Source organism: Phoca vitulina, unplaced genomic scaffold (assembly GCF_004348235.1).
Source record: "Phoca vitulina isolate PV1807 unplaced genomic scaffold, GSC_HSeal_1.0 scaffold23, whole genome shotgun sequence".
In the NCBI taxonomy this organism is placed as follows: Eukaryota; Metazoa; Chordata; class Mammalia; order Carnivora; family Phocidae; genus Phoca; species Phoca vitulina.
In genome coordinates this window covers 21,993,757-22,020,167 of record NW_022589726.1, presented here as the reverse complement: position 1 = coordinate 22,020,167, position 26,411 = coordinate 21,993,757, and the positions used below count along the sequence as shown (strand labels likewise).

The 26,411-nt window shown below is 39.8% G+C and overlaps 2 protein-coding genes across 2 annotated transcripts; both read left to right on the top strand.

The window, feature by feature from the left end:
- The first annotated feature begins 7,458 nt into the window (after nucleotides 1-7,458).
- LOC116642623 (olfactory receptor 8S1-like) lies at nucleotides 7,459-8,406 on the top strand. Its single transcript, XM_032421104.1, has one exon. It carries the CDS (start codon nucleotides 7,459-7,461, stop codon nucleotides 8,404-8,406), a length of 948 nt encoding a protein of 315 aa, XP_032276995.1.
- Nucleotides 8,407-17,794: 9,388 nt separating this feature from the next.
- On the top strand, nucleotides 17,795-18,730 carry LOC116642653 (olfactory receptor 8S1-like). The gene has a single exon (XM_032421136.1). It carries the CDS (start codon nucleotides 17,795-17,797, stop codon nucleotides 18,728-18,730), a length of 936 nt encoding a protein of 311 aa, XP_032277027.1.
- The last annotated feature ends 7,681 nt before the right edge of the window (nucleotides 18,731-26,411 follow it).

The window sequence follows — 26,411 nt, the reverse complement described above, 5'->3', positions numbered from 1 at the left end:
GGATTCCTTGCACCAATGTACACAGGAGTTAAAGGAAGGAAGAATTCCTCTAACTCTATGCTCAGGCAAAACATGGCCTGAAAGTAGCCAACAGTTCTGATTTCAAACTCTGGATTCCTAGGAAATTTTCAAGGAAACTCAAGGGACAGTCTTGCTCTGGTGGACTTTTCTTCCCTTTGGTAACCCTCCCATCTCACAGTGTTTCTGTTCCCACCTGGGCACAGCTCTGGACAGACCTCCCCCAGAGTTAGGGGACGCTCCAAGTCTACCTAAATCCTTTTTTCAAAAGTTTAGCATGAAAAAAATTATCTATAATCTAGTGAGACAGTCATTGAAAAACCTGAATTTACCTAATTTCTAAATGTCATACATGATAGACCTATTTCAGTCCCTTCCTACAATTTTTCCATATTGCATGTCTATTTTTCCTATTTTACCTTCCTTGATGATTCAAGGGATTTTCAGTTTTGCTTTTCAATTTCCCTTCACCCTTTAATGGTGTAATTTAAAAAAATCTTTATCAAATATTCAATCCTTAATATATGATTATCATTTATACATTTTGAAGATTCTTGTTTTGTTTTTACTATTTCTCTTTTCCATACATTTTTACAATGCAAGGGTTTATGAAGCAAGTTAGCACCTGCTCAGGTTTTGTTCCCATTTCTCATCATAAGGAAAATATGAAATAGATGTTGCAAAACATTTTTAGTGTTTCTAATATTAACCTATTTTATTCATTATGCAATATTTCCAAAAATATTTGAAGCCAGAGTTTTTCCCTTTCTTCCTTCTGTCTTTTTATATGCCTTAAAAATTCATATCACAGAATTTAATTAATCATACTCCTTTGTCATGTGTAATAATTGGTCCATACATGTACATCTTTTACTTTATTTCATTTATTTTACTTTTTGTTGCATATTTGTTTGCTTTTTTAAAAATGATAGTACAAATCCTCCATGGTCCCACAACTTAACCTGACGACTGAAACATTGTTAATAACATGCATTTATCAACATGCTTCTCTCCATCCCAAACAATATCATTGCCAAATATTTCACATGTCTTTTTTTAATTCCACAAAATAGACATCAATTTTATTATATTAGTGTAATTCCAGTTTGCCTACATTCAACCATTTCTGTGTCAATGATTTCTTCTTGCAACTTAAATATCTTTGGGGGATTATCGTCCTTCTTCCTCAAGTATACTCTGCATTAAGTAGATACCAGATGACTCTCAAAATGGAACATTCCACTCACAACAGAATTCCTCATGCAGAGATCCTTCATATTCCCCTTTAGATATCAATGCATTATATACAGTCTACTGGCATCATAAGGAAACTTCCTTCAAAAATACAGGATGCACACAAGGGTCAGGCCTCTACCTCCTGTAATATACATAAAAACCATGTTCATGTTCTTACCTTAAAAAGACTCAAAGTGTACCCCATGTATCTATACCCTTTCACAAACCCGAATCAGTAAGGAGACTCCATGCTCTCCCATTGTTGGGTGATTCACCTGGATAACTCAGGGCCAACCTGAAACAGAGAAGTTCCCACATACCTGTACCTCCAAGATCAGTGGGAGGTGAGGAAAGGAGATGAGAATGTCAGGAAATATAAAATCATTAGAAACAATCTTTCCTTGGGTATCAATGAGGAAAAGAGATGATAGGTTTTTAAATTAATAACTCTTTCTTTTTTTTTTGAAGATTTTATTTTTTTGACAGAGAGAGACACAGTGAGAGAGGGAACACAGGCAGGGGGAGTGGGAGAGGAAGAAGCAGGCTTCCCACTGAGTAGGGAGCCCAATGCAGGCCTGGGGGCGCCCCTCCACAGCGCCCCCAGGCCTGCCTCCAGGTTGGAGCACGTCTCTGCCCTTTGTGCTTCTAAAACCGCCAGCCACTCCCAGTTCCCATGCGCACGACCCCGCCAATCCGGTTTCTCCCCAGGGGGCTGCAGTTTGCAGGCGCGACCCCGCCCTTCCGGGTTTCTGCTCCAGGGGCTGCCCTAAAGTCCTTTCCCCGCAGCTACTGGTCTGCGAGTCTGCGCCCTGTCGGCAGCGCGCGAGGCTGTCACTCACCGGCGATGTAGGATAGCCACGGCCCGGCACCTTCCCGCTGCCATTTATCCTCTGATATCTGCCCGCAGAATCACGGCTCCCCGCTTCGTACCTCAAAACCAACCGCCTGCGATATTCTGCTTGTAGAGATCCAGATCTTCTTATATCTCAGGCTGGTTTCGTGGGTGCTCAGAGTGCTCTGGTAGATATCCAGCTCAATTCCGGGGACCAGTTGAAATAGGGTCCCCTACTCCGCTGCCATCTTTCCCCCCTCCAAATAAAATCTTTTTTAAAAAAGCTAATTGTGGTAATTATTCACAAAGCATACATATGTCAAATCATCACATTGTACATCTTAAATATATACAAACTTATTTTTCAATTATAACTCAATAAAGCTGAAAAATCAAGAAGGAAGGAAGGGTGGGAGGCAGGGAGGGAGGAAAGTAAAGAAAAAACACCAGACACCCAGGAGTTCTCACCCAAGAGTTTTCAGTAAGATTTCTAAGTCAAGTTCTGAAGCCAATAATTGAGATCATCTCCTGCAGTTCTTACAAAATGCAACTTCCCTAATTAACTCATGTAATTCAGGCTCTAACTCCAGGGAATAAGGGCTATTGCTCCATCTTTCTCTTGAGCTCCCAGGCTAAGCCAGCCAATAAACTAACTGCATGAACTATAACTGCTTTTCTGAGAGGTTAGAGCTGCGATTTACTCTCTTGAACACAATATTTAGTCACAGAGGAAACGAAATGAAGAGACACCAAGTAATGAAGCCTGAGATCATGTGAAAGAAATCTCTCACCAAATTGCACTTATTGAGGATTTGAAAACCTTTTCACTGAGAAGGTTGAGACATGGATGCCAATTGAGACATGGATAACCAAGACTTCAGGACAATCTAAATCTAGGACAGTCTGTCTTCCTGCCCTCGCTGTGACTCCCAACTGGAAAAATGAAAGTTGCTGTTTTTCCTAGAGTTATATCATTGAAGTATAAGTTCTTAGAACCTCGGATAAGGTCTACCTAGGAAAAGAGCTACAAAATGTTTTCTGTGCCAGGAGATACTGGAATATGGTAGTATTTTCTATGATTTTTCTGAAAGTTTTTCCCAAATGCTTTCTAGTCACTTTATAGTTTTATTAACATCTCTCATTGGACCTTCTCTCTCTGGATCTCTGAGACACCTCTTTTCACTTTCTCACCTCAGTTCCACACAACAGAGAAACCTTTGCCTCTCAGCACTCTGCAAACTGTGTCTGTATTTCTCAGAATGTTCTAGTAGGCTTTGGTCCTCAAGTTCTCTTATTAGGTAATGAGGAGGTCAATGTTTACTTAATGAATAATGTTAATCATTAGGAAAGGGGAATCCATGAATTTTGGCAGAAAATAACAGAAAACATTGGTGCCCTAAGGTACACTCTCTTTTCCCAGGTCCTCAGTGCAGAGAATCCATTTTTCTGCTATTAGTACCCATGCCCAATATGATCCCTGCTGAAATAATTAATGTAAAGGACAATGGGAGACCAATTTATAACAATTCATTCTGGTCGTCAGGTCCCTTCTGCAAGTACTGAAGCATTTCAGCTTTCTTTCCTCTTAGCCTCACTTATCAAGTATTTAATTAAAGACCTCAACATCTTCTGAGTTGAACTATACCAGGACAAGTGTCAGGCACCTATTGAAATAAGTCTCATGTTTTGATTATTGGTCCTTAACTAGTTGTCACCTTGGAAAACACTGGTGGTCTCATTAGATCTAAAGACTTGATACTTGATAACTGTCCAATGTGTGACCCTTACCAAAATTGTCTAATTTTACTTTAGACACAAACTCACTCTGGTAAAAGCAATCTCCAATGTTGAAATTTCAGTAGAAAGGACGATGGTGAATATTTATACTGCTACTTGATTTCAACTTTATATTCTACTTCTGTTAAGATGGTCTTTGAAAAAAAATGTGGAATGTTAAATGAGTTTGCTTTTATTCTGTGTGCAGTTCAAGGAAAATTGGTAAAAAGTCTTCAGAGAGTCCCTTGAGCTGCTCTTCCTACCTCTACCTTCTCAGGAACTGCCCCATGACTCCCTACATTCACAACCAGTTTTAGATCTGGAACCACTCACTCAAACTTTGGGCTGAATTGAATTCACTGTGCTTCTTCTTGGAGGTAAGTGAGAAGATTCTGGTATTAGCATTTTATCATTTCCTTAAAGATTAACATAAAGACATTGTCCTACTTTGAAAGAAGATATCATTTGTCAGAAGATCTGTGCTTTAAGCCTGGAGTGAGGTGAGTCATAACGTCACATGATGTGCTGTCTCCCTGATAGCCTGTGGTGTTTCCATTCCAGGATAAAAGTTTTCAGGTTTTGGATCCATAATGAGCAGCTTTTCTAATATCCTCTGAAGATGCTAGAGTATTTTCATGCTAAGAATTGGTCTTTATATCCAAGTCAATAGAGAGTAAGCATAGAAGAACTGGACCAATTTCTCTCATTTGGATACTAAATTCCAAATTCTTAAAATGTTCACAGTCTTGACAAGAATGAATTTTGTTCACAGTGTTTTTTGTCAATATAAAATCGAGAGAAGTTGTTTACTTTCAAAAGTATTTTACGGGGGTGCCTGTGTGGCTCAGTCGGTTAGCCATCTGCCATTTGGGGTTCCTGCTCAGTGGGGATTCTGCTTCTCCCTGTGCCTCTGCTCCTCTCCCACTTGTGTTCTCTCTCTCAAATAAATAAACTTTTTTTTAAAAAAAAGGTATTTTATGGACTTGCTGGGGGATAATAAATATCATCAACCTTCTCTCCAATATGACTCCTAAAATGAGCAGGATAAGACAGTTTAGAATGAGTACCTTGACACCTGATATGGCTGCATTCTGTACCTCAGTGAAGAAACAGAAAAATACTGACACACAGTGAGGAAAAGACATCTCTGAGAAACTTTTGTGACAGTATATTAACATGTGGTTGGTTTTGGTTTTATTTTAGGCTAAACATTAAAACAAATTACAAGTTAACAGCTCATACAACTCAGATTTAGGATTGTTGTTTGATTATCAGAAAATACATTATGTTCCTGGTTTTTAAAAGACCCAAACTATGATTTGTAAAATTTATTGGCATTTTTGCTGAATAAGTTTAAGTTAGATAATAGATTTATAAAAAGCAACATGTCAAAAATATCTTAAGAGTTTTATGGACTCAAAAACTGACTTTTGCAGGTAGTCATTCTTTATTGCTGAGTCTTCATTAGTTTGGGCCAACCCGCTGGACTACAGATTACACACTGGACAGAACACATAGGTGTTTCAGATACATATTCTAAATCAGGACTCAAAGTTTGGGAGTTACATATTTGATAGGCCTGGTAGCAGGGGTGGAATGGGGTGGAGAGGAAGTTCAAGGACTGGGAAATTTACCTTCTGAGCAAGATTACACCTTTTATTGAAAGTCCTGTGAGACACATCAAGATTAGATTTGTGTAGTAGACACAAAAGGTAGAGATCCCAGGAAAGATTCCGAGTTCAAGGGGCAGATTAGAATACTCTAATAGGTAGCAAAACACTCATGAGGATCCCAGTAAAGGCTGAGTCTGAATATACAATAGTTTGCATCTGATGAGGAGGAAACAGCCTACGGCGATTAGTTACACCTAGATAATGCTCAGGTAGGTGCATTCATTCAAGAGTCAACAAAAGTGCAATGGAGAATTGTCTTCAACTGCATGCACAACACAGTACCTTACAGTGAACAGACACTCAAAAATATTTATTCAATAACATGGATGGATGGATGGATATTGTACATTTAAACAAAGTGTGGGGTGATCCGTCTGAAGCAGAGATCTGTAGGTATTAGCGATTTCAGAAAGAATAAGGCCTCTGTCAGTCTATTATAACAAAAAGGAGATAAGTATTCCACCTCTTCCCTTTCTCCTCTAATTCCAGGTCCCCTAATGCTTTCCCCTTGACTACAACTTGAAGTTGACTTTCTAGACCTGGAGATAATCTCCAAGAGTTTTTACTACATAATCTGTTCAATTTTCTTAATTTTTGTATTTACTTACTTAACAATGATTTATTTAAGGTCCATTAAATATTGATGGGGCGTGAGTTAGAAAATCATTCCAGCCCCCCATGAAACTGCATTCTCATTGTAGACAAGAAATGATACTCACACATATCACTAGGTGATAAGGCAAATTAGTAATACAAAAAATGGTAAAACTTACAGTGTGTTGATGGATTGTTACACAGAAAAGGGAAGCAGACAAGGTTTTAAGATCCTAGACTAGAGATTAATTAGAATCTTGAATTAGCTTCTTTAGCTTTATTTTCATCATCTGAAAAAATGTGGTTCATGATGATTTTCCGAGAGATTTATGTGAGAACGGAGAAGGGAGTGATCAAAGAAGAACTCATGGAATAGGTGGTAAATAAGGCAGGAATTCCAAGGTATATAAGATGTAAATCAATTAATAGGAACACAAAATACATCAGCCTGAATCAAATCAGAGAAAACAGGAGTGATGGGGAACAAGCAAAGCTATCTGGCCTCAGCAGTGGGGCATCTAGAGAACCTTGGGTGATTAAGGCTTTGAAATCCAAACCAGGGAGTTTGGCTTTTTCTCTAAGCAGGTCATGTAGCAGACAAGCTCTTGTTCTACAATCAAATGCAGCATTCAATTCCTTGTTGTTCAAAGAACTGACCAGTGTAGGGATCTAGACAAGTTCTAGGATCACTGGGCTTAAATGTTCTCACCTACGAAATGATTTCAGTCTCTTGTCTCACCATTCTCTGTACACACACACACACATATACACACACACACAGTGGAAAATATGGGTGGAAGTCATTTGTGCAAGATAAACTGCTACACAAACACAACTCTGCTATTGTTAATCAGTTAATGAACCATTGAGGGTTTTGAAGAAGGGAGTAAAGACCAGGTAATAGAGGTGAGCAGAGATCTGCATCAGCCTCCCCAGGACATCTGCTGGAATTCCCAAAAGATGACACGTGCGGTGGAATACAAGGACCCAGCTAAAGGATTCTGTAATTTAGTCATGGGGCAGTTCTCTGGTAGGCCTGCATATTTGATCATACTCCTGCATATTAGCATTATTAGGAAAAAGTCCCCTGTGGGGCTGTTCCGGGGCTCAGAGACAGCACAGCAGAGAGCCAGGGAGGAGAAGGACTCCATGGAACCATTAAAGGCAGATGTGAGGGCTATGAAAATGGAGATCAGACAAGGCAAGAAGGAAGATACAGGGAAAGATATAGGGAATAAATAGAGAAGAGTGATGTCTTCTGGAAACTGTTACGGAAAGAAGAAATTTCAATCCCTTTCCTAATTTTTCTCTAAAGAACAGTGACCATAAATGGCCTCAAGGAATCACAGCAGCATCACAGAGTTCATCCTTCTCGGGCTATCTGCTGACCCCCATGTCCAGGTTCTGCTCTTTGTTCTGTTCCTGATAATTTACCTTCTGACTCTGCTGGGGAACCTGCTGATAATACTTGTGATCCATACAGAGTCTAACCTCCACACACCCATGTACTTCTTCCTGAGCCATCTCTCCTTCCAAGACCTCTTCTATTCTTCAGTCACTGTGCCCAAGCTGCTGGAGAACCTCCTGTCTCAGAGGAAAGCCATCTCAGTAGAGGGCTGCCTGGCTCAGGTCTTCTTTGTGTTTGCCACTACAGGGATTGAGGCTTGCCTGCTGTCGGTGATGGCCTATGACCGCTATGCTGCCATCTGCCACCCTATGCTCTATGGACAGGTAATGAATAAACAGCTATGTGAGAGGTTGGTGTGGGGCTCTTGGGTCGTGGCCTTTCTGGATGCACTCATGAACATCCTCCTGGCTTTGAATATGGACTTCTGTGAGGTTCAAACCATCCACCACTACTCCTGTGAGCTGCCTTCCCTCTTCCCTCTCTCCTGCTCTGATGTCTCCACCAACTCTGCAATGCTACTCTGCTCTGCCCTCCTGCATGCCATTGGGACCTGCCTCCTGATCTTCTTCTCTTATGTTCGCATTCTCTCCACCATCCTGAGCATCAGCTCCACCACAGGCAGAAGCAAGGCCTTCTCCACCTGCTCCTCACACCTCACAGTAGTGACCCTGTTCTATGGCTCAGCCATTGTTCGCTATCTCATGCCAACCTCAGGCTCATCTCTGGAGTTGATCCTCTCCATACAGTACAGTGTAATCACTCCCCTGGTGAATCCACTCATCTACAGCTGGAAGAACAAGGAGGTGAAAGCAGCTCTGAGAAGAATGATGATAAAATATTTACAGTGTCTCAGCACAGAAGAGATATAACATGAAAGAAACACAAACTAGAACTGCAGCAAGAAATCTCATGATTGACATTAAGTTCCTGATTTCCTGTTTTGTCACATGTTGCAATGTGCATTGCTGATTCTCCCTTTTTAAAAATTATCAAGGAAAGTGCTAGAAGCTATTTTGTTTTTCATGGCTCAGAATCAATCCTATTCAGACACAGAGCACATAAGTCAGAAAACCTTCTCAGCTTCATAGACTTAGTTAATAACATGTCTCATGAGTCACTTTTTTTAAAGTCATTCAAATTAGAATGGACCCTGAAATATTTTGTGTCCTGAATGTTCAATTTGAACTAATGTTTCTGGGGAAAGATTTTTATAGGAATAAAAGATCCTGGGTCTCTGAGAAAGGGAAAACAAAGACTTGGCCTTTATGGGGTGGAGGAAAGGGTCATGGGTGGTGGTAAGGTCCGTGGAAATAGGCAGAAATAGAAAATGTGGCCAACACAGGGAAGTCACAATTTAACAGGTATACCAGTTCTCTATTGCTTTCTGTTATTGCCGTAATAACTTCAGCAAATTAAGATAACATGCATTTATTACCTTAAAGTTCTCTAGGTCAGAAATTGAGGCAGACACCACTGGGTTCTCTGTTTAGGGTCTCACAAGACCAAAATCAAGGTGATGGCTGGGTTGGGCTCTTCTCCACAGGCTCTGGAAGTTCAGATTGTTGGCAGAATTCGGTCCCTTGAGACTGTAGATCTGAGGTCCCCATTTCTTTGCTGGCTGTTGACTGTGGATCATTCTCTCCTTATTGAGACCCCTTCACTTCTCATATGGTCTTCTCCATTTTCAAAACAGTGTATCACCTACTTCTCACCTTCCGAATCTCTCTCATGTCCCCTTCTTCTACCATCTGGAGAAAATTCTCTGCTTCTAAAGGGCTGATAATGGATTAGGCCCACCTGTATAATCTCATATTTTAAGGTCAACTGATTTGGGACTTTCATTACATCTACAAAATCCCTTCACAGCAGTCTCTAGATTCGTGTTTGAAGAACCATGGAGCAGGAATCTTGAAGGGCCATCTTTAAAATTCTGCCTTTCACGGCAAGTAAACATATAAGTATAACACTCCTACTACAAAAAGAGCATAAAAGGGAGTAAAGCTAGAATGATGAGAAGAGGAGAGGGGAGAGCTGTGGAAAGGGAGAAGACTCAGTACGATCAAATAGTGCTACGTAGAGATGGGGAAGGAGTCAGTCTGGAGAGGGACATCACTGAGAAGCTGTCAAATACAGAACATCTGTTTGTCCCAGAATATGTATGGATATAGGGAATTCACTGCATCAATGCCTGGGACTGATCATGAAGAAAGACTTTTGCTCTGAATTTCAAATGAAACCAAAATACAGAAATATGTTCCTACACAAGGTCTATGATGACCTCTTTCCACTTTGGGGGACCATAAGCCCTGTGGTCCTTCTTCTCTGTCTGCATGCCTCCCACTTCTTTATGTCCCTGTGCCCACCTGGTGCCCTCAAACTACCCTCTGCAGAACTTCACTGACTTTCTACCTAAAAGATATTTGTCTAAGCCATTTTTGCCAATTATCAATTCTTCTTGGAAAACATTCTCTTTCGATCTATAATTATCAAACTTTGGATTTTCATATAAGGTAAACATGTTTCAGCCCATTTCAACATTCTGTTTCATTTTCAACCTATTTTCCTGTTTTGCTTCTTGCTTGAGTACTAGAAATAGTCATTCTTGACTGCATTATTATCCAAGATAACAATATTTTATAACAACCTCAGCAGAGGGGTAACATAGAGTCACTAAGGAACCTTTAGGTGTTTGTGACTATCTCTTGTCCTGCAGTTCACAAAAGCACAATAAGAGTTAATATGTCAACAAAATTTTGAAAAGAGTACACACCTGAATGGAATAGCTCACTACCTCATGCATACAATGCAAAGAAAATGTTTTATTACCTCCTTCTGAACACAATCTGCATACCCAAAAGCATTTTCTCTAAGCTACTACACCACACTCCTCTAGGATACCAGATTTGTTTTTATTCAGTAACTTTAATGTGCTTTGATATATATATGTATAATGTATGCTTAATATCTGTGTTATATATATATAAACATATATATGTATATACACACACACATATATTTAAGTAACAAAAATCAACCAAGTAAATTTTAAAGCTCTAATTGGATTTATTAATTGATTGATGAGTCGGGCAGCATTCCATCTAGCAAGTAGAAGGGAGTTCCAAAGGGAAAGTTTTCAAACATAGAGAGGGAGTGGAGAAAGGGAAATTATTAGGAAAGAATCCATTGTTTTAGGCAAGGTTGCCCTCCTAAGGAGAACACAGGGGACTATCAGTAAATTTCCGAGTGTTGACCATGAAATTCCCATGCTGACTGGCTAAAGGTTACCTTCCTGGGAGGTTGAAACTTCAGTTAGGTTATGTATTAAGTCTTGGTTTACTGACGTGGGACCCTAAGCTAAGTGATGCCATTTGGGGCTTGTGGTTTTCTTTTTAAAAATACACACCCACACACACACACACACACACACACACACACACATTTAGTGAGCACTAAATACATGTTTAATATTATAACTGTACCAAAAAGTAATTTTGTTACCGAAACCCAATTTTGGCTCCTGTCACTCAAAAGGCCAATACTCAAGAGATGAGTTTTGAGTGAAAAGGAATGTTAGCTTTATTCAGGAGGCTGGCTGCCTTTGGAAAAGGTAAATTCTTGTCCAAAAGCCAACTCCAAGGTTTCTGCGTGGCCCAGAGATTTTTAAAGGGGTTTAATCAGCTAAGGGAGTGCAGGGGTCTGTGACATTTCTTTATTACATGCAGACTTGATGATGCCAACTACAGAGTTATCTTGGTGCTCTCAGGTTGTACAAGAAGGTCTGGTGCCCAGGGGTGGTTGTGCAAGAGTATTCTGTTCTTTCTGTAAAGGAGAGCAAGGTCTACAGATGCACAAAGGAGGGTTGGTAAAGTCATTTGTGTGACCTTAAAAAAGAAAAATATTTTGCTAAAAGATTACTGGGTTAATGAGAAAGCCAATTCAGTTTCAAATAGACTTGCTGGGCTCTGTGGCCTGGGAAAGTTCTGGTCTTTCATTCCCCAAGACCAGTGGTCTGCAAATCTCAAAGAAAATAAATTAATTCTGTTACAGATCAAGGGCCTTCAGTCAGCAAGCAAGGAGTGTGTTAATTTGCTAACCCTTAAGTTAACCCTTAGGACTGGATGAAGGGCTGTTATAATTGCACCAAATAATATAAATGACAATATTATTTGTTCCAAAACTCTAGCCTTTTAAAAGAATCTTATATAGCATACTATAAGACAATATTTATAATACTTTAATTTTATATCTTAATTTGAGTGTTATGAAAAATTTTCTTATAAGTAGGTGAGAATGTAGTGATTAAAACAAGGGGATTGTATTGTGACTGTGTTATTTTCTGTTTCTTCCTTTTTGAATTCTGGTTTCATTAGAATTTCTCAAGATTAAAAGAAAAAAAACTTACTAATTCTACAAATGCTGATGGATCCAAGGTTTCTAAACTCAGTTAGGATACTTACACCTCTAGGAAGGAAAAATACCTTTTTCCTGTACCATTTCATGTTCACGAGTGAGACCCCTGTAACAAAAGACAAATTAACAAGAGAAAAGGATACAAATATTATTTAAGATAAGTTTTGTGGGACATAAGAAAAGGAAGCCCAGAAGAAACCGTTAAACCTGAGTGGGATATTTTCCCAGGTTTATTGAGATATAACTGACATACAACATTGTGTAAGTTTAAACTATATAACATATTGATTTGGTACACTTATATATAGAATTTGATTACTACCAATAGCTTAGCTAACACCTTACAATAGGAACATGTTGATCAAAGGGTACAAACCTGAGTATTTTTACAGAAAGACGGGAAAGTCATGGAAAGATGTGATAAGAAAAAAGTGAGCCAAGTATAGGAAATGGGAGTGGGGAGACTGGGGCTGGTAATTAGCAAGGCCTATTCAGATTCCTCTCTGTGTCCCTTCACCTTTGGCAATAAGGATGCCCCTTTCCTCCAGGTATAGGGAGGGCACCTCTCACATGAGGGTTTTATGATTTGCTTCAGGGGAAGGTCAGAAAGTCCTTTCTGCACCTGATATTTCTCAAATTCCTTCCGCATGAAATATTCAGCATTCCAAGGGGCTATATTTTGGGAAAGTGATCTTATCCTAGGCTATAACTCCAACACAGAAGTTCCAAAAGACCATACTGAATAGAATCATCTGAGGCTCTTACAAATTGCAACTTCTCTAGTTAATGAGTTTCAAACTGGGCTTCAAGCTATGACTTCAGGGAATAGAGGACATTGGCTCCTTCATCTCCTAGGTTGCCAGGCTCAGTCGGCCAATTACTGACTGCCTAATCTATATATACCCTCTCCTCAAGGGTTTTATGTGAGAATAACTCACTTCTCAGACTCTTCTATGTCAGTATTTAGAATCAGAGAGGAAATTAAAGAGATGCCTCTGTGGTTGGCGCTATGACCATTGGAGGGAAACTCCTCACAGTTTTTGTTGAGGATTTGATAGTCTTACCATGTAATGAGTAGGAGAAAAAGGCAGGACCAAGTCAGAGCTCAGAAAATGTTTGTCTTGAAGCTTCTACCTTTAAGACTATCTAGCTCTGGGGTAATCAGTTTTCTGTTCTCACTGTCATTTCCAACCAGAAAAAATAAATAAATAAAAAGACTGATTGCCTCTCCTGTAACTAGGCTACAGAAATATTTGTTCCCATGGGCATAGAGACCATCCCAGTCCAGATGAGATCCCACCATGAAAAGACCAAAGTGACAGGAAATCTTCTGAATCAGAAAAAGCTTGGAACTCGGTAATGTCCACTATGATTGCTCTGAAGTTTCTCCTCTCTCCTTTCTGTTCCCTATCTTTCCCTCTCCTAATCCAGCCTTCTTTTCCTGTCTTCTCATTAACTTCTGTCTGCTGGAGACTGAGGTCCCTGACCCAGAAATCACATTTTCCGTACAGTGGGGCCTTGGACCTAAGCAGCTCCATGGGAAGAACTCTCTATCCTCAATGAGTTACACTGAGCATTGGGATCTGGCACATCTTGCATCCTGGGTTCAAACTCTGCCTTTGCCTGGGCTCTAGAAGTTCAGTGAAACCTGGGACCAGCAGGTGGAAGCAAAAATGTCAAGGTGGATGGGGATAGTGGAGAGTACACCAGAGTAGACAGCAGATAACAGCAGCTCTGAGGAAACCCTCTTCTTCTAGGACGCCAAACCACATGTACTACAGAACGTTCTCTCTCTTTCTTTTTGCATTACTAACTCCCCTTGGCCCAAGTAAATACAGATGATGAGAAGCACACAGAGAGGGGGGCAGGATCTGCACAGGTTTGCGAAAAAATATCTGGATTCAAAAAGTTCTTTTTCAGTTCTCTCCTACGATTTCATCCCTCCTCCCTAATTGAGGTACCTGTCTAGATATCCAGGGTCTTTATACCACTTACACCTGAGTAAACAAACTCCTACCCTATCCCACCTGCATTTGGTTATGCAGAACATCCCCACATTCAGTGAATAGAGGAAACACTCGAGCTCTTTCTCTTCTCATTCCAACAATCCATCAATCCGAGTGTTTGTTCAATTAACTAACATTTAAAAAATTAAATATATGTGAGGCTACCAAGACTTTAGGCACTTTGTATTAAATGTTATATGGCTTCTTCTCCAGGGAATGACCCCAGATACCTGTCCCTTGATTAGGATATGACAATGTCCAATGCAAAGTTCCTGAGCCCAAATTCCAACTAACTTTACTATCTCTATGATCTTGAGAAAGTTACCTAACTTTTCTCTGTCTTAGTTCCTCATCTGTAAAAAAAAAAAGGTATGTGTCAGGACTGTTTTAAACAAATAGAATCACAATACACAGACTGCTGCTTGCCCCACTGCTGAGTCATATGGGCCCTCATTCCTGGACCAAAGTTTTCAGGATTTGGATCCTTAAATGACACTTCCCAATATCTTCTGCAGATGCTGACATGTTCTTAGGTGCATAGTCAGAAACACCAATAAACAAGGTGGTCAGGTATACTTTAAAAAGTACATGTAAGGGTCAGTAGGGCATGCAACTCTTAGTCTCAGGATTGTGAGTTCAAGCCCAACATTGGGCATGAAGGCTACTTTAAAAAAAGCATGTGTAGAATAATTGAAGCAATTATCTGTCTTGATTCCTTCAGAAAATTACAAATATTTGGAGAAATTTTCAAATTCCAGAAAAGAATGATTAAAATTAATTATGGTTTGTGTGATTCTTATTTTGCTATTGAAGATAAGCAGAGAAAACATTCATTTGAAAGGACTTGAACTCAGAGATGAGAGTTTCCTTAAAATAGACTTTTTTTCCTGCAAGTTTCTCTCTTTGTTTGTTGAATCAGAGTTAATTTGGGCCATCCTAAACTACAGATTCACCTGTAAGACAGACTGAGATATAATCTAGATCTAAGTTCTAAGTCAGATCTCTGCGAATAGTCTGGGGATCTCTGTGAATGTTTAATATTAATAGTGGAGAAAAGACTGCTCTAATTTTTTTGTCCAAGTAAAGAAAATGACAAAGACTGGAAAGTTGACTAGTTTTCCAGGATTTAATTAGTTGTTGTGAGTCCTTTCGGCAATACCAACATCAGACTCTGGTGTCAGAGCAAAGCTAGAGAATAAAAGGCAGGCTAAGAGGTCAAGAGACTTGTCAGAAGACTGTAGGAAGTTGCCAACCAAGGATGTTTCATAAAGAAACACAACTTGAATGTATAGTGCCATATCAAGTGCAAATGAAGTGTAAGGAACTAGTCTAGAAAGATAGTCATCCCTGGATACTGGACAAGAGTGACTTAAAATCTAGGAGACAAATGTGCATACATATAACAGTTCAACATAAGTATCTGCAATGTGGTCTTCTCTAAGCCCAGCATAACCTAACATATAGCAGGCAATTTGTGAATGAATGATTGAGTTATGGGTGGATAGATGGAAGAATTATCAAAGAATAAATGTATAGAAGACTAAGTTAAGGGAAAAGATGCATTAAAGAACCCATAGATACACTAAATAAATTAATGTTCAGAAACATGAATGAATGAACAGAGAATGTCATGGGTTTTAGCCTCTCTGATAGTCTGAAATGGGATAGTAGGCATGGAATACATGAAGTACACCACCAGTTGCTCAAAACTGAGACAATCTACACACACATGCAAACACACATACATACACACATACCATTTCTTTGCTTCCCACTTTGTTGTCTTCTTAGTGCTGAATCCTTATCAAGTTAATGAGTCTGAAGACTTTTCTAAAGAAGATTGGCTAAGCAGTCTGTTCAATTCACTTCATTGCTTTCTTTTTTCATCCAACAAAAGGTAATAAATGATCCACCATATATGCTTCCTATTGGGTCAAGTATTATGGTATAGAGGTGCCAAGTAATTTAGAGCATAATCACCTTCATCAAAGAACTGTAGTGTCATTACTTGAGGGAAAAAAGAAAAGAAAGAAACGTGGCATAAATAGTCTAACCACTAACTGCCAAAACAAGATGGTGATTCAGCAATGGCATAAAATGAAGAGAGTTGCTTATGGTGAGTTAATGAATTAGCACAGAGTGGAAGTATATTAGGTGAGGTCCTCCCAGAAGAGATGTTGATGTAGAAGTAGGATTACATGAAATTTGGTGGGGAGGGGCCTGTGAAAGATAAAGAGTAGGAATCAGGATTGGGTCAGAAAAGCCTTCAGACCATGATCCAGACATGACACTGGCAACAGGAATGATGGAAGGAAAGCAGAAATGTCTCAGAGAGCTTCAGACTGCAGTACAGATCTGATAAACATTCATACAAGCCAGTGGGAGGTCTGGAGGAATGACCGCCCCTTTGAGAAGGCAGGCTCAGTCACTGACTGCTTGGGAACACTTTGGCCTCTGCTAAAGCTGCGGTCAATCTCAAAGGTACTGCAACTGGATGCTTGTCAGTTAACTACATCCTTCACTGCTGAATGTTAGGTTCTTTCTTTAAGTTACCCAAGTGGAGCACCTCCATGGCTGCCACAGGAGGAGAGCTAACACCCTTGAGAAATACATAAGAAAAGGGGAAGCAGATGTGCCAGATGAGAAACAATAATGAAAATGCCGGTGAAATCCTGATGTAGCCACTCATTCACTCTGGGAAGGCAAAATTCTAGATTTGAAAAATTAGGATAGAATGATCTACCCAGAATGTCTTGTGAAATTAAATAAGAAAATGTCAGATTTTTAAGAGTGCCAAAGACATATTAGGCCCTCGATAAAAAAAAAAAAAAAGCTAGTTTTTATTATCATTATGGACTATGGGAGTTCAGAGAAGCAAATGATCACAAAAGATCTCAATAAAAGGTCAAAATTAAGATGGGGTAAACAATAAATAAGATTTTTTCTTAATTACCTTACTATTTCAAATAGAGCAGATGCTCAAGTAAAAACAGAGTGAAAGTCATTCCTGTGGGGTGCTCGGAAGCAAGTACATCCATCTGTCCACAGCATTGAGACCAAAAGAGTTGAGACCAACTGTAACATTGTCTAAATGCCATGTATGATGGAGGATCTGAAGGCAGGCCTTAAATGCAAGTTACTGTATGGAAGAAAGACCTGGTGTCTCAGGGTCCTATAAAGTCTATGTATACAAGTCATGGCCTTGGATGAGTTACATAATTTATGATACTCATTTTTTAAAATGCAAAAAGGAGTTAGCAATACCTTCTTCCCTTATTCACTTGCCCCATATCCAACATTCACACATACACTCTCACACACACACATGCACACACAATCATCTATTAATCTTGTCTCAAAGGATCAACAATATATGTTAACGTGTGGTATCAATGACAAAAAGCTAAAGAAAGACAAAATGATACTATTAAGCAATTATGAATCTTAGGAGGGTTTTGAAATGGGGCAAGAACAGGTTGGAAAATGGAGGAGAGAAGACAACTGCTGAAATAGCTCCCTGGAACTCTGCTACAATGTGTAAAACACACCCAGAACACTGCTCACAAAGCAGTGTCCAGTTGATGGACTAGGTCTGAACAAATTCACAAATTTCCTCAGCAGTTTTTTAAGTAGAATAACAGCTCTATGGAAATATCACAGTGAGTTTGAAACCAAATACTAGATGGGAAGAAGGAATTCTAGATAGTCAATAAAGGGATATGTGAAACCTAAATATTTAGGAGCATGTACATAAAAGAGGGTCCCTAACTATGTAATTGGGTATAATCAAGACAAGTTTCAAGTCCATCCTATATTTATTTCTAGGAAACATGCTCTCCAAATGGCCTTGAGAAACCACAGCACCATCACTGATTTCATCCTCCTTGGGCTGCCGGCTGACCCCAATGTCCAGGTATTGCTCTTTGTGCTCTTCCTGGGGATTTACCCCTTGACCCTGATGGGGAACCTGACAATGCTGCTGGTGATCAGAACCGATTCTCACCTCCACACACCCATGTACTTCTTTCTGAGTTACCTTTCCTTCCTAGATCTTTGCTTTTCTTCAGTCACTGTGCCCAAGCTACTGGAGAACCTCCTGTCTAAAACGAAAACCATTTCAATAGAGGGATGCCTAATTCAAGCCTTTTTTCTGTTTGACTTTGGAGGAACAGAAGTCTGCCTACTGTCAGCAATGGCCTATGACCGTTATGCTGCTATCTGTCACCCACTCCTCTATGGCCAGGTAATGAATAATCAGCTGTATATGCAGCTTGTGTGGGGCTTATGGAGCCTGGGCTTTCTAGATGCACTCATTAACATCCCTCTGATAATGAACTTGGATTTCTGTGAGGCCAAAACCATCCATCACTACAGCTGTGAGCTGCCCTCTCTCTTCCCTTTGTCCTGCTCTGATGTCTCTACCAACCTCACTGTCCTGGTCTATTCCACACTCCTGCATGGCTTTGGTACATTCTTCCTGATCTTCTTCTCCTATGTGCGCATTGTTTCCACCATCCTGAGCATCAGCTCCACCTTGGGCAGAAACAAGGTCTTCTCCACCTGCTCCTCCCACCTCACCGCAGTGAGCTTCTTCTATGGCTCAGCTTTCCTCCGTCATCTCATGCCAACCTCAGGCTCACCTCTGGAGCTGATCTTCTCCATACAGTATGGTGTGGTCACTCCCCTAGTGAATCCCCTCATCTACAGCCTGAAAAACAAAGAAGTAAAAGCAGCTCTGAGAAGAACCTTGGGGAAATGTTTGCAATGGCACAGGTAGCAAGCTGCAAGAGATGATCAATTAAGAAAGAGCTACAGGCTTCACGATATCTGTTGAGTTGATACTACAATCTTCCTAATGGCCAGTTAGATGCTAGAAGATACCACAGAAGAGCTTAAGAAAGAGGCACAAGGATAGATTGAGGGTGGGGTCAGGGTAGGAGAAGGTGGTTCGGATTAAATCCTGCTCAAAGGCAGATCAATGGAATATATAGTCCTCTTGATTAAAAGTTTTATTTAATCATAATTTACTCCTCTATTGTTTCATTGATACTGAGTAAAACAATGTGTGTGTACTGGATTATTTTTTAGGATTAAATGTACAGAAAGGCATGAAAACCATAAGATTTCACCAAAAACTGCTGAATCTCAGGGAAAGAAAAGTTACAGACTTGGGGTCTGTGGAGGCGTTTGAGCTTTGATGGTGAAGCCCTTGCAGATAGACAAAAGTGCTAAAATTCAGGACTGCACAATCAGCAGGTCAGTGATTTGGGTGATACAAAGAACTCTATTGTTCTGTTACTTGGAGTTGGAACATGAGGGAAAATGTCACTCCTTCTAGGGTAAGACAGGAAAATATAGCTCTCTGCAACAATTCACCTCCTTCAAGCTTTGTTTTTTCCATTTAGCCCACTTGGGGAACGCAAGGGTTTTTAGTCAATTGTTTTGGAGTAATTTCCTTTTCATATATTCTAGCATAGGTTTATGAAATACACAGTATGTGTTATATAATTCACCAAATTTGTATCTTCTGAGAAATTTTTCTACACTACTTATTATTTTCCTCAAAATAGATTGTTTTAAAGTGTGATAACTTATACTCATTCAATGTTATTTTCTGTCTAGCAATAATGAGACCCCTAACAATACATGTTATTGATGAGGGACAGAAACAGGAAAATGTTTACCCTTAGCAGGGCAGGCTGACTTACAGTCTGCATAGTTTCAATATGGATCAAACACTTGCTGGTTGCTACATTCTTTAAGGGTCTCAGGACTGCCTGATATCTCACCAATAGTTAATAGTGATTATAAGCACCAGAAGAATGTTGCAAAAGTAGTTTTACAAGTAGAAATTCAAACCAATTTGAAGAAACTTTTGTATTCTGAGACACCCTGCAGGCCCTCTTCCCTTTGATTACTAAGCAACCACCAGCCTCACACAGCAAAAGTGCAGCTCTTTCTGCCCATGGGTCTTGTCCCCATGCTACTTAAATAAACTTACTAAGTTGCACCATACATTGTCTCAAGAATTCTTTCTGTACCTGCACCAGACGACCCTGCATCATTTTGATTAATAGGTTAAAACACTGTTGCTCCATTTTACTTTATTTTTTCATAAACGTATGTTATCATAAAACATACCAGGCACTGAATTATACACTAATTAATAACATATCTGTATTTCCAATTTTTAAGTTATAATAAGAAAGCAGATATGTTAAAGAAAAAGTGATAATTACCAAAAAAGAATTCTATCACCCGTATTTAGGTATATTTTCTTCTAATGCTTCTTGTACATAAAGATTTTAATGTAATCCATTTATCAAGCCGTCCCAACTCCATGACCAATACATATGAAACTGGTTTTTTTCCAGTTACTCAATTCAACTGGGTTGTATAATCTCCATTTCCTTACATTTAAAGACATATCATCAGATCCTTAATGTTCTGATCATTTTGTTTAATATATGTATATTCTAGTTTAAGACATATATTTCATTGAAGTCTCTCTCCTCCTCCTTCCCCAAATGTAAGTTTGAGCTGGGATCTCACCGTTCTGAAGAGGCCTAATCTGGCCCAGTCACATCCCCTCTACCACTCTCTAGTTAGCAATGGCTGACCAAAAGAATGAACTCAGGACAGCCATTGTACAAACCAGCTCTGGTGGAGGCACATGGGAGTTCTTTGTAAGATCCCACTGATCCTGCTCAGTGTACAGTTCTCTGACTCAGAAGACTTGACTCCTATTCACTCTCCTCTCTCCCACCTCTTTTCCTATACCCAGCAGCACTCCACAGCCTCTTGCTGTCGAGAGAACTTCCCCTAACAACCACCTTGGATATGCCAATTAGAGTCCAAAGTCAGCTGTCTACCAAGATGACCAATTGACTCCCCACCTGCCCCCCACCAAGGAAATTCACACATCATCCTTGCCATACCAAGCAGTAGGTAGGCTGGCTGCTGTATTTCCACACACCTCTTCACCCTTTACACCCACCCCACCCCACCCCCATCTGTCAGCTTTTCCAATTCTTCTCTCTCTGGCTCAGAGAGGCATAGAGGAAAGATCAGCAAGTCTACTGCTGAAGTAGATGTCTAACTGAGGAATGAGATCTCAGTCTATTCTGCTTGCAGGCATTTTCTGTTTTTGTGAGCTCTTCTCTTAGGACCACGTTCATTTGGATCCTACAAAAGAAAAGCAATCCTCCCTTCCCCCATGAGAAAAGAAGGAAATGACTTCTCACCACAAACACTAAAATCCCAGTAAGGCCAATGAAATGAACACCCTCCCCAATTTGTTCCAATCCCCAATTTTTTGTATAGCCAGGGAAGGAGAGGGTTGGTGATAACTAGCGGTAGCATCATCACAGGTTCTTATATCTCTTACTAAGCCTTGAAAAGGGTGTCTGATGCCATTATCGGTAGCTATTATCAAATGTAGGGTATTTATGTTATGGGAATATAAACTGGTTTAGCCACTATGGAAAACAATATGAGGTTCCTTAAAAAAATTAAAAATGGATCTACCATATAATCCAACAATTCCACTTCTTGGTATATACCTAAAGGAAATGAAAATAGGATATCAAAGGGATATATGCAATCCTGTGTTTATTGCAGCATTATTCACAATAGCTAAGATATGGGAACAATCTAAGTGCCCATCAAGAAATAAATGGATAGGGGTGCCTGGGTGGCTCAGTCGTTAAGCATCTGCCTTCGGCTCAGGTCATGATCCCAAGGTCCTGGATTGAGCCCCACGTCAGGCTCCCTGCTCAGAGGGGAGCCTGCTTCTCCCTCTCCTACTCCCCCTGCTTGTGTTCCCTCTCTTGCTGTCTCTCTGTCAAATAAATTTTTTTTTAAATCTTTAAAAAAAAAAAAGAAAGAAATGGATAAGGAAGATGTGGTATATATATACAATGGAATATCTCAGCCATAAGAAAGAAGGACATCCTGCCATTTGTAACAACGTAAATGCATCTTGAGCACTTTATGTTAAGTGAGATAAGTCAGACAGAGAAAGACAAGTACTGTATGATATCATTTATGGAATCTAAAAAAAGCCAAACTCATAAAAACAGAGAATAAATTATGGTTACCAAAAGATGGGAGGTGGGGAGACAGGACAGATGTTGTTTAAAGATACAACCTTGGAAATAGTCCAAGATGGCAGAGGAGTAGGGGACCTTAGTTTCATCTGGCCAAGGAATTCAGCTAGATAGCTATCAAATCATTATGAACACCTGTGAACTCAACCAGTGATCTAAGAAAAGAATAGCTGCAACCCTACAATTAGAAAAGCGACCATTTTCTGCAAGGTAAGAGGTGTGGATAAGTGAATCTGAGGTGATGTATGGGAAGATAACCTGGGGGGGGGTCCATAAGCCGGCACCAGAAAGTGATATAGCAGTAGAGCACAAAATTGGAATTTTTAGAAGTCTGCTCCAATGAGAGACGTCCCTGCCTGAAAGGCGCTCAGGTGGCAAAGTGGGGCAGAATCCTAGGTGGGACAGTATGGTCTCAGGATCCCTAGGGTCACAGGAAGACCAGGGGTGCCTGAGTGCCGCAGAGTTCCCAAGCATCAGAATGGTGAAGCTGGTTGCAAACAGTGAGCCCAAGAGTGGGCTTTCAGCTCAGTCAGGCCACTGCTCTCTGAGCAGGTACCAGCAAGTAAGTGGCAGAACCAGTGAGACCCCACTTCCTCCACCAGGAGGGCAGGAGTTTGCAGGGTTTGGAGACTCAAATAGGGTTATGTGCCTGAGATAGAAATGCTCAGTCATGGGCTAGGTGAGCAGGGAGTGGGGACAGAGACCAGGGAGACAGGAGTGTTTGACTACTTTTCCCTGAGGGCACATTGAGGAGTGGGGGCGGTGCAAGCTCTTGGCTCTGAGGCTGGAAACTGGGAGGCCACCATTTTCATTCTCATCCTCTAAAGCAGTGCAGAAAGACTTCGGAGAACAAAAGCCCCATAGAGTAATCCAGAGCCACTTACTTAGCCTGGCTCCCTAGCAAAGGCAGTGCAATTCCACTCAGGGCAAAGACATCTGAGAATCCCTGAAACAGGCCCTCACCCAGAAGATCAAGAACATTCGGCTAAGACCAAGTTTACCAATCAGTAAGAACTACAAAACTCCATTGCTAGGGGGAAATAGTATATAGAATTCATTGGGTTTCTTTTCCCATGATTCTTTAGTCTTTCAATTTTAATTTTTTTCTCTTTCTTTTTCAACCAATTTCTTATTTTTTAACTCTTTTTTAATGTTCATTTTTACAGTTACATTCTATCCTTTCTTTTTTTAAAAAAAAAAAAAGGTTTTATTTATTTGACAGAGAGAGACAGAGCGAGAGAGGGAACACAAGCAGGAGGAGTGGGAGAGGGAGAAGCAGGCTTCCGACAGAGCAGGAAGCCCGATGCGGGGCTTGATCCCAGGATCCTGGGACCATGACCTGAGCTGAAGGCAGACGCTTAATGACTGAGACACGCAGGCACCCCCATTCTATCCTTTCATTGTATTTAATTTTATTTTTGTATATATATAAGTCTTTCTTTCTTTACAATTTTGGGATACAGTTTCTTCTAACAAACAGACCAAAATACACCCAGAATCTAGTGTATGGCTCTGTTCTCTTCACCTGTCTGATCATATTCTCTTTTTCTTTTTCTTTTATTTTTGTTAAAGTATTTTTAAATTTTCATCTTCACATTTACATTCTATCCTTCAATGTATTTAATTTTATTTTTGTGTATATATAACTTTTTCTTTCTTTACAATTTTGAGATGTAGTTTCTTCTAACAAAGAGACCAAAATACACTCAGGATATCATGTATTGCTCTGTTCTGTTCACCTGTCTATTTCTATTCCTTCTTTTTTCTTGTTTTTTAATTTTCATTTTTACAGTTACATTCTATATTTTCATTGCATTTAATTTTATTTTTGTACATATATAACTTTTTCTTTCTTTACAATTTTGAGATCTAGTTTTCTAACAAACAGACCAAAATACACAAAGGATCCAAAATACACAAAAGATTGTTCTATTCTGCTCACCTGTCTGATTATATTCTCTCTCTTTTTATTTTTTAATTTTATTTTTTTGGTTTCTGGTCTCTTCTGGTGTGTTTAGTATATATTTCTCTGGGGTCTTGTTGCTATTTTAGTATTTTGTTCTCTCATTCATCTATTCCTCTCGGACAGAATGACAAGACAGAAAAACTCACCTCAAAAAATATAACAAGAGGCAGTACTGACTGCCAGGGACCTAATCAGTATGGGCATAAGTAAGATGTCAGAACTAGGGGCGCCTGGGTGGCTCAGTAAGTTAAGCAACTGCCTTTGTCTCAGGTCGTGATCCTGGGTCCTGGGATTGAGCCCTGCATCAGGCTCTCTGCTCAGCAGGGGGCCTGCTTCTGCCTCTCCCTCTGCAGCTCCCACTGCTTGTGCTCTCCTGCTCTCTCTCTGTCAAATAAATAAAATCTTAAAAAAAAAAAAAAAGATGTCAGAACTACAGTTCAGAAAATGATGATAAAGATACTAGCTGGGCTTCAAAAAGGAAAGAAGACACAAGAGAATCCCTTTCTGGAGAAATAAAAGAACTAAAATCTAATCAATTCGAAATAAAAAAATGGTATTAATGAGATGCAATAAAAAATGGAGACTCTAAGTGCTAGGATAAATGAGGCAGAAGAATTAGTGATATAGAAGACCAAATGATGGAGAATAAAGAAACTGAGAAAAAAGGAGATAAAAAACTACTGGATCACAAGGGGAGAATTCAAGAGATAAGTAATACCATAAAGCAAAACAATATTACAATAATTGGGATCCCAGAAGAGGAAAGAGAAAGAGAGAGCAGAAAACATATTGGAACAAATCATAGCAGAGAACTTCCCTAATCTGGAGAAGGAAACAGACATTCAAGTCCAGGAGGCACAGAGAACCCACATCAAAATCAATAAAAATAGGTCAACATCCCGATGTATAATAGTGAAACTTGCAAATTTCAGAGACAAAGGGAAAATCCTGAAAGCAGCTCACAACAAGAGGTCCGCAACCTACAACTGTAGAAGCATTAGACTGGCAGCAGACCTATCCACAGAGACCTGGCAAGCCGGGAACGACTGGAATGATATATTCAGGGTGCTAAATGAGAAAAATATGCAGCCAAGAATACTTTATCCAGCTAGGATGTCATTCAAAATAGGAGTGATAAAAAGCTTCCAGGACAAACAGAAGCTAAAAGAATTTGTGATCACCAAACGAGCTCAATAAGAAATATTAAAAGGGATCCTCTAAGCAAAGAAAGAGCCCCAAAGTAACATAGACCGGAAAGGAACAGACACAATATAGAGTAACAGTCATTTTACAGGTAATACAATGGCACTAAATTCATATCTTTCTGTAGTTCCTCTGAATGTAAATGGGCTAAACGTCCCAATCAAAAGACACAGGGTATCAGATTGGATAAAAAGAAAACAAAAACAAAACAACAACAACAACAAAAAAAAACGGGGAGCCTGGGTGGCTCAGTCAGTTAAGCAGCTGCCTTCGGCTCAGGTCATGATCCCAGGGTCCTGGGGTCGAGCCCCATATCAGGCTCCCTCCTCAGCGGGAAGCCTGCTTCTCCCTCTCCCACTCCTCCTGCTTGTGTTCCCTCTCTCGCTGTGTCTCTCTCTGTCAAATAAATAAATAAAATCTTTAAAAAAAAAAAAAAAAACAAGACCCATCAATATGCTGTCTGCAAGGGACTCATTTTAGACCCAAAGACACCTCCAGATTGAAAGTGAGGGAGTGGAGAACTATTTATCATGTTAATGGACATTAAAAGAAAGTTGGGGTAGCAATCCCTATAACAGACAAATTAGATTTTAAACAAAAGACTGTAATAAGAGATGATGAAGGACAGTATATCATAATTAAAGGGTCTATCCAAAAAGAAGATCTAACAATTTTAAATATCTATGTCCCTAACATGGGAGCAGTCAATTATATAAGCCAATTCATAACAAAATTAAAGAAACACATCAATGATAATACAATAATAGTAGGGAACTTTAACACCCCCCCTCACAGCAATGGACAGATCATCTAAGCAGAAGATCAACAAGGAAACAAGGGCTTTGAATGACACACTGGACCAGATGGACTCCTAAAGTATATTCAGAGCATTCCATCCTAAAGCAACAGAATACACATTCTTCTTGAAAGCACATGGAATATTCTCCAGATAGATCACATCCTGGGTCACAAATCAAGTGTCCAATGGTACCAAAAGACTGGGATCATTCCCTGCATAATTTCAGACCATAGTACTTTGAAACTGGAATTCAATCACAAGAGGAAATCTGGAAAGAACTCCAATACATGGAGGCTAATGATCATCCTACTAAAGAATGAATGGGTCAACTAAGAAATTAAAGAAGAATTTAGGAGAAGGAAGGGAAAAATGGGGGGGGGGG

Bases quoted from the DNA above. Each gene is read 5' to 3' on its own strand.
- LOC116642623 (XM_032421104.1), top strand. From the start codon at position 7,459: ATGGCCTCAAGGAATCACAGCAGCATCACAGAGTTCATCCTTCTCGGG.
- LOC116642653 (XM_032421136.1), top strand. From the start codon at position 17,795: ATGGCCTTGAGAAACCACAGCACCATCACTGATTTCATCCTCCTTGGG.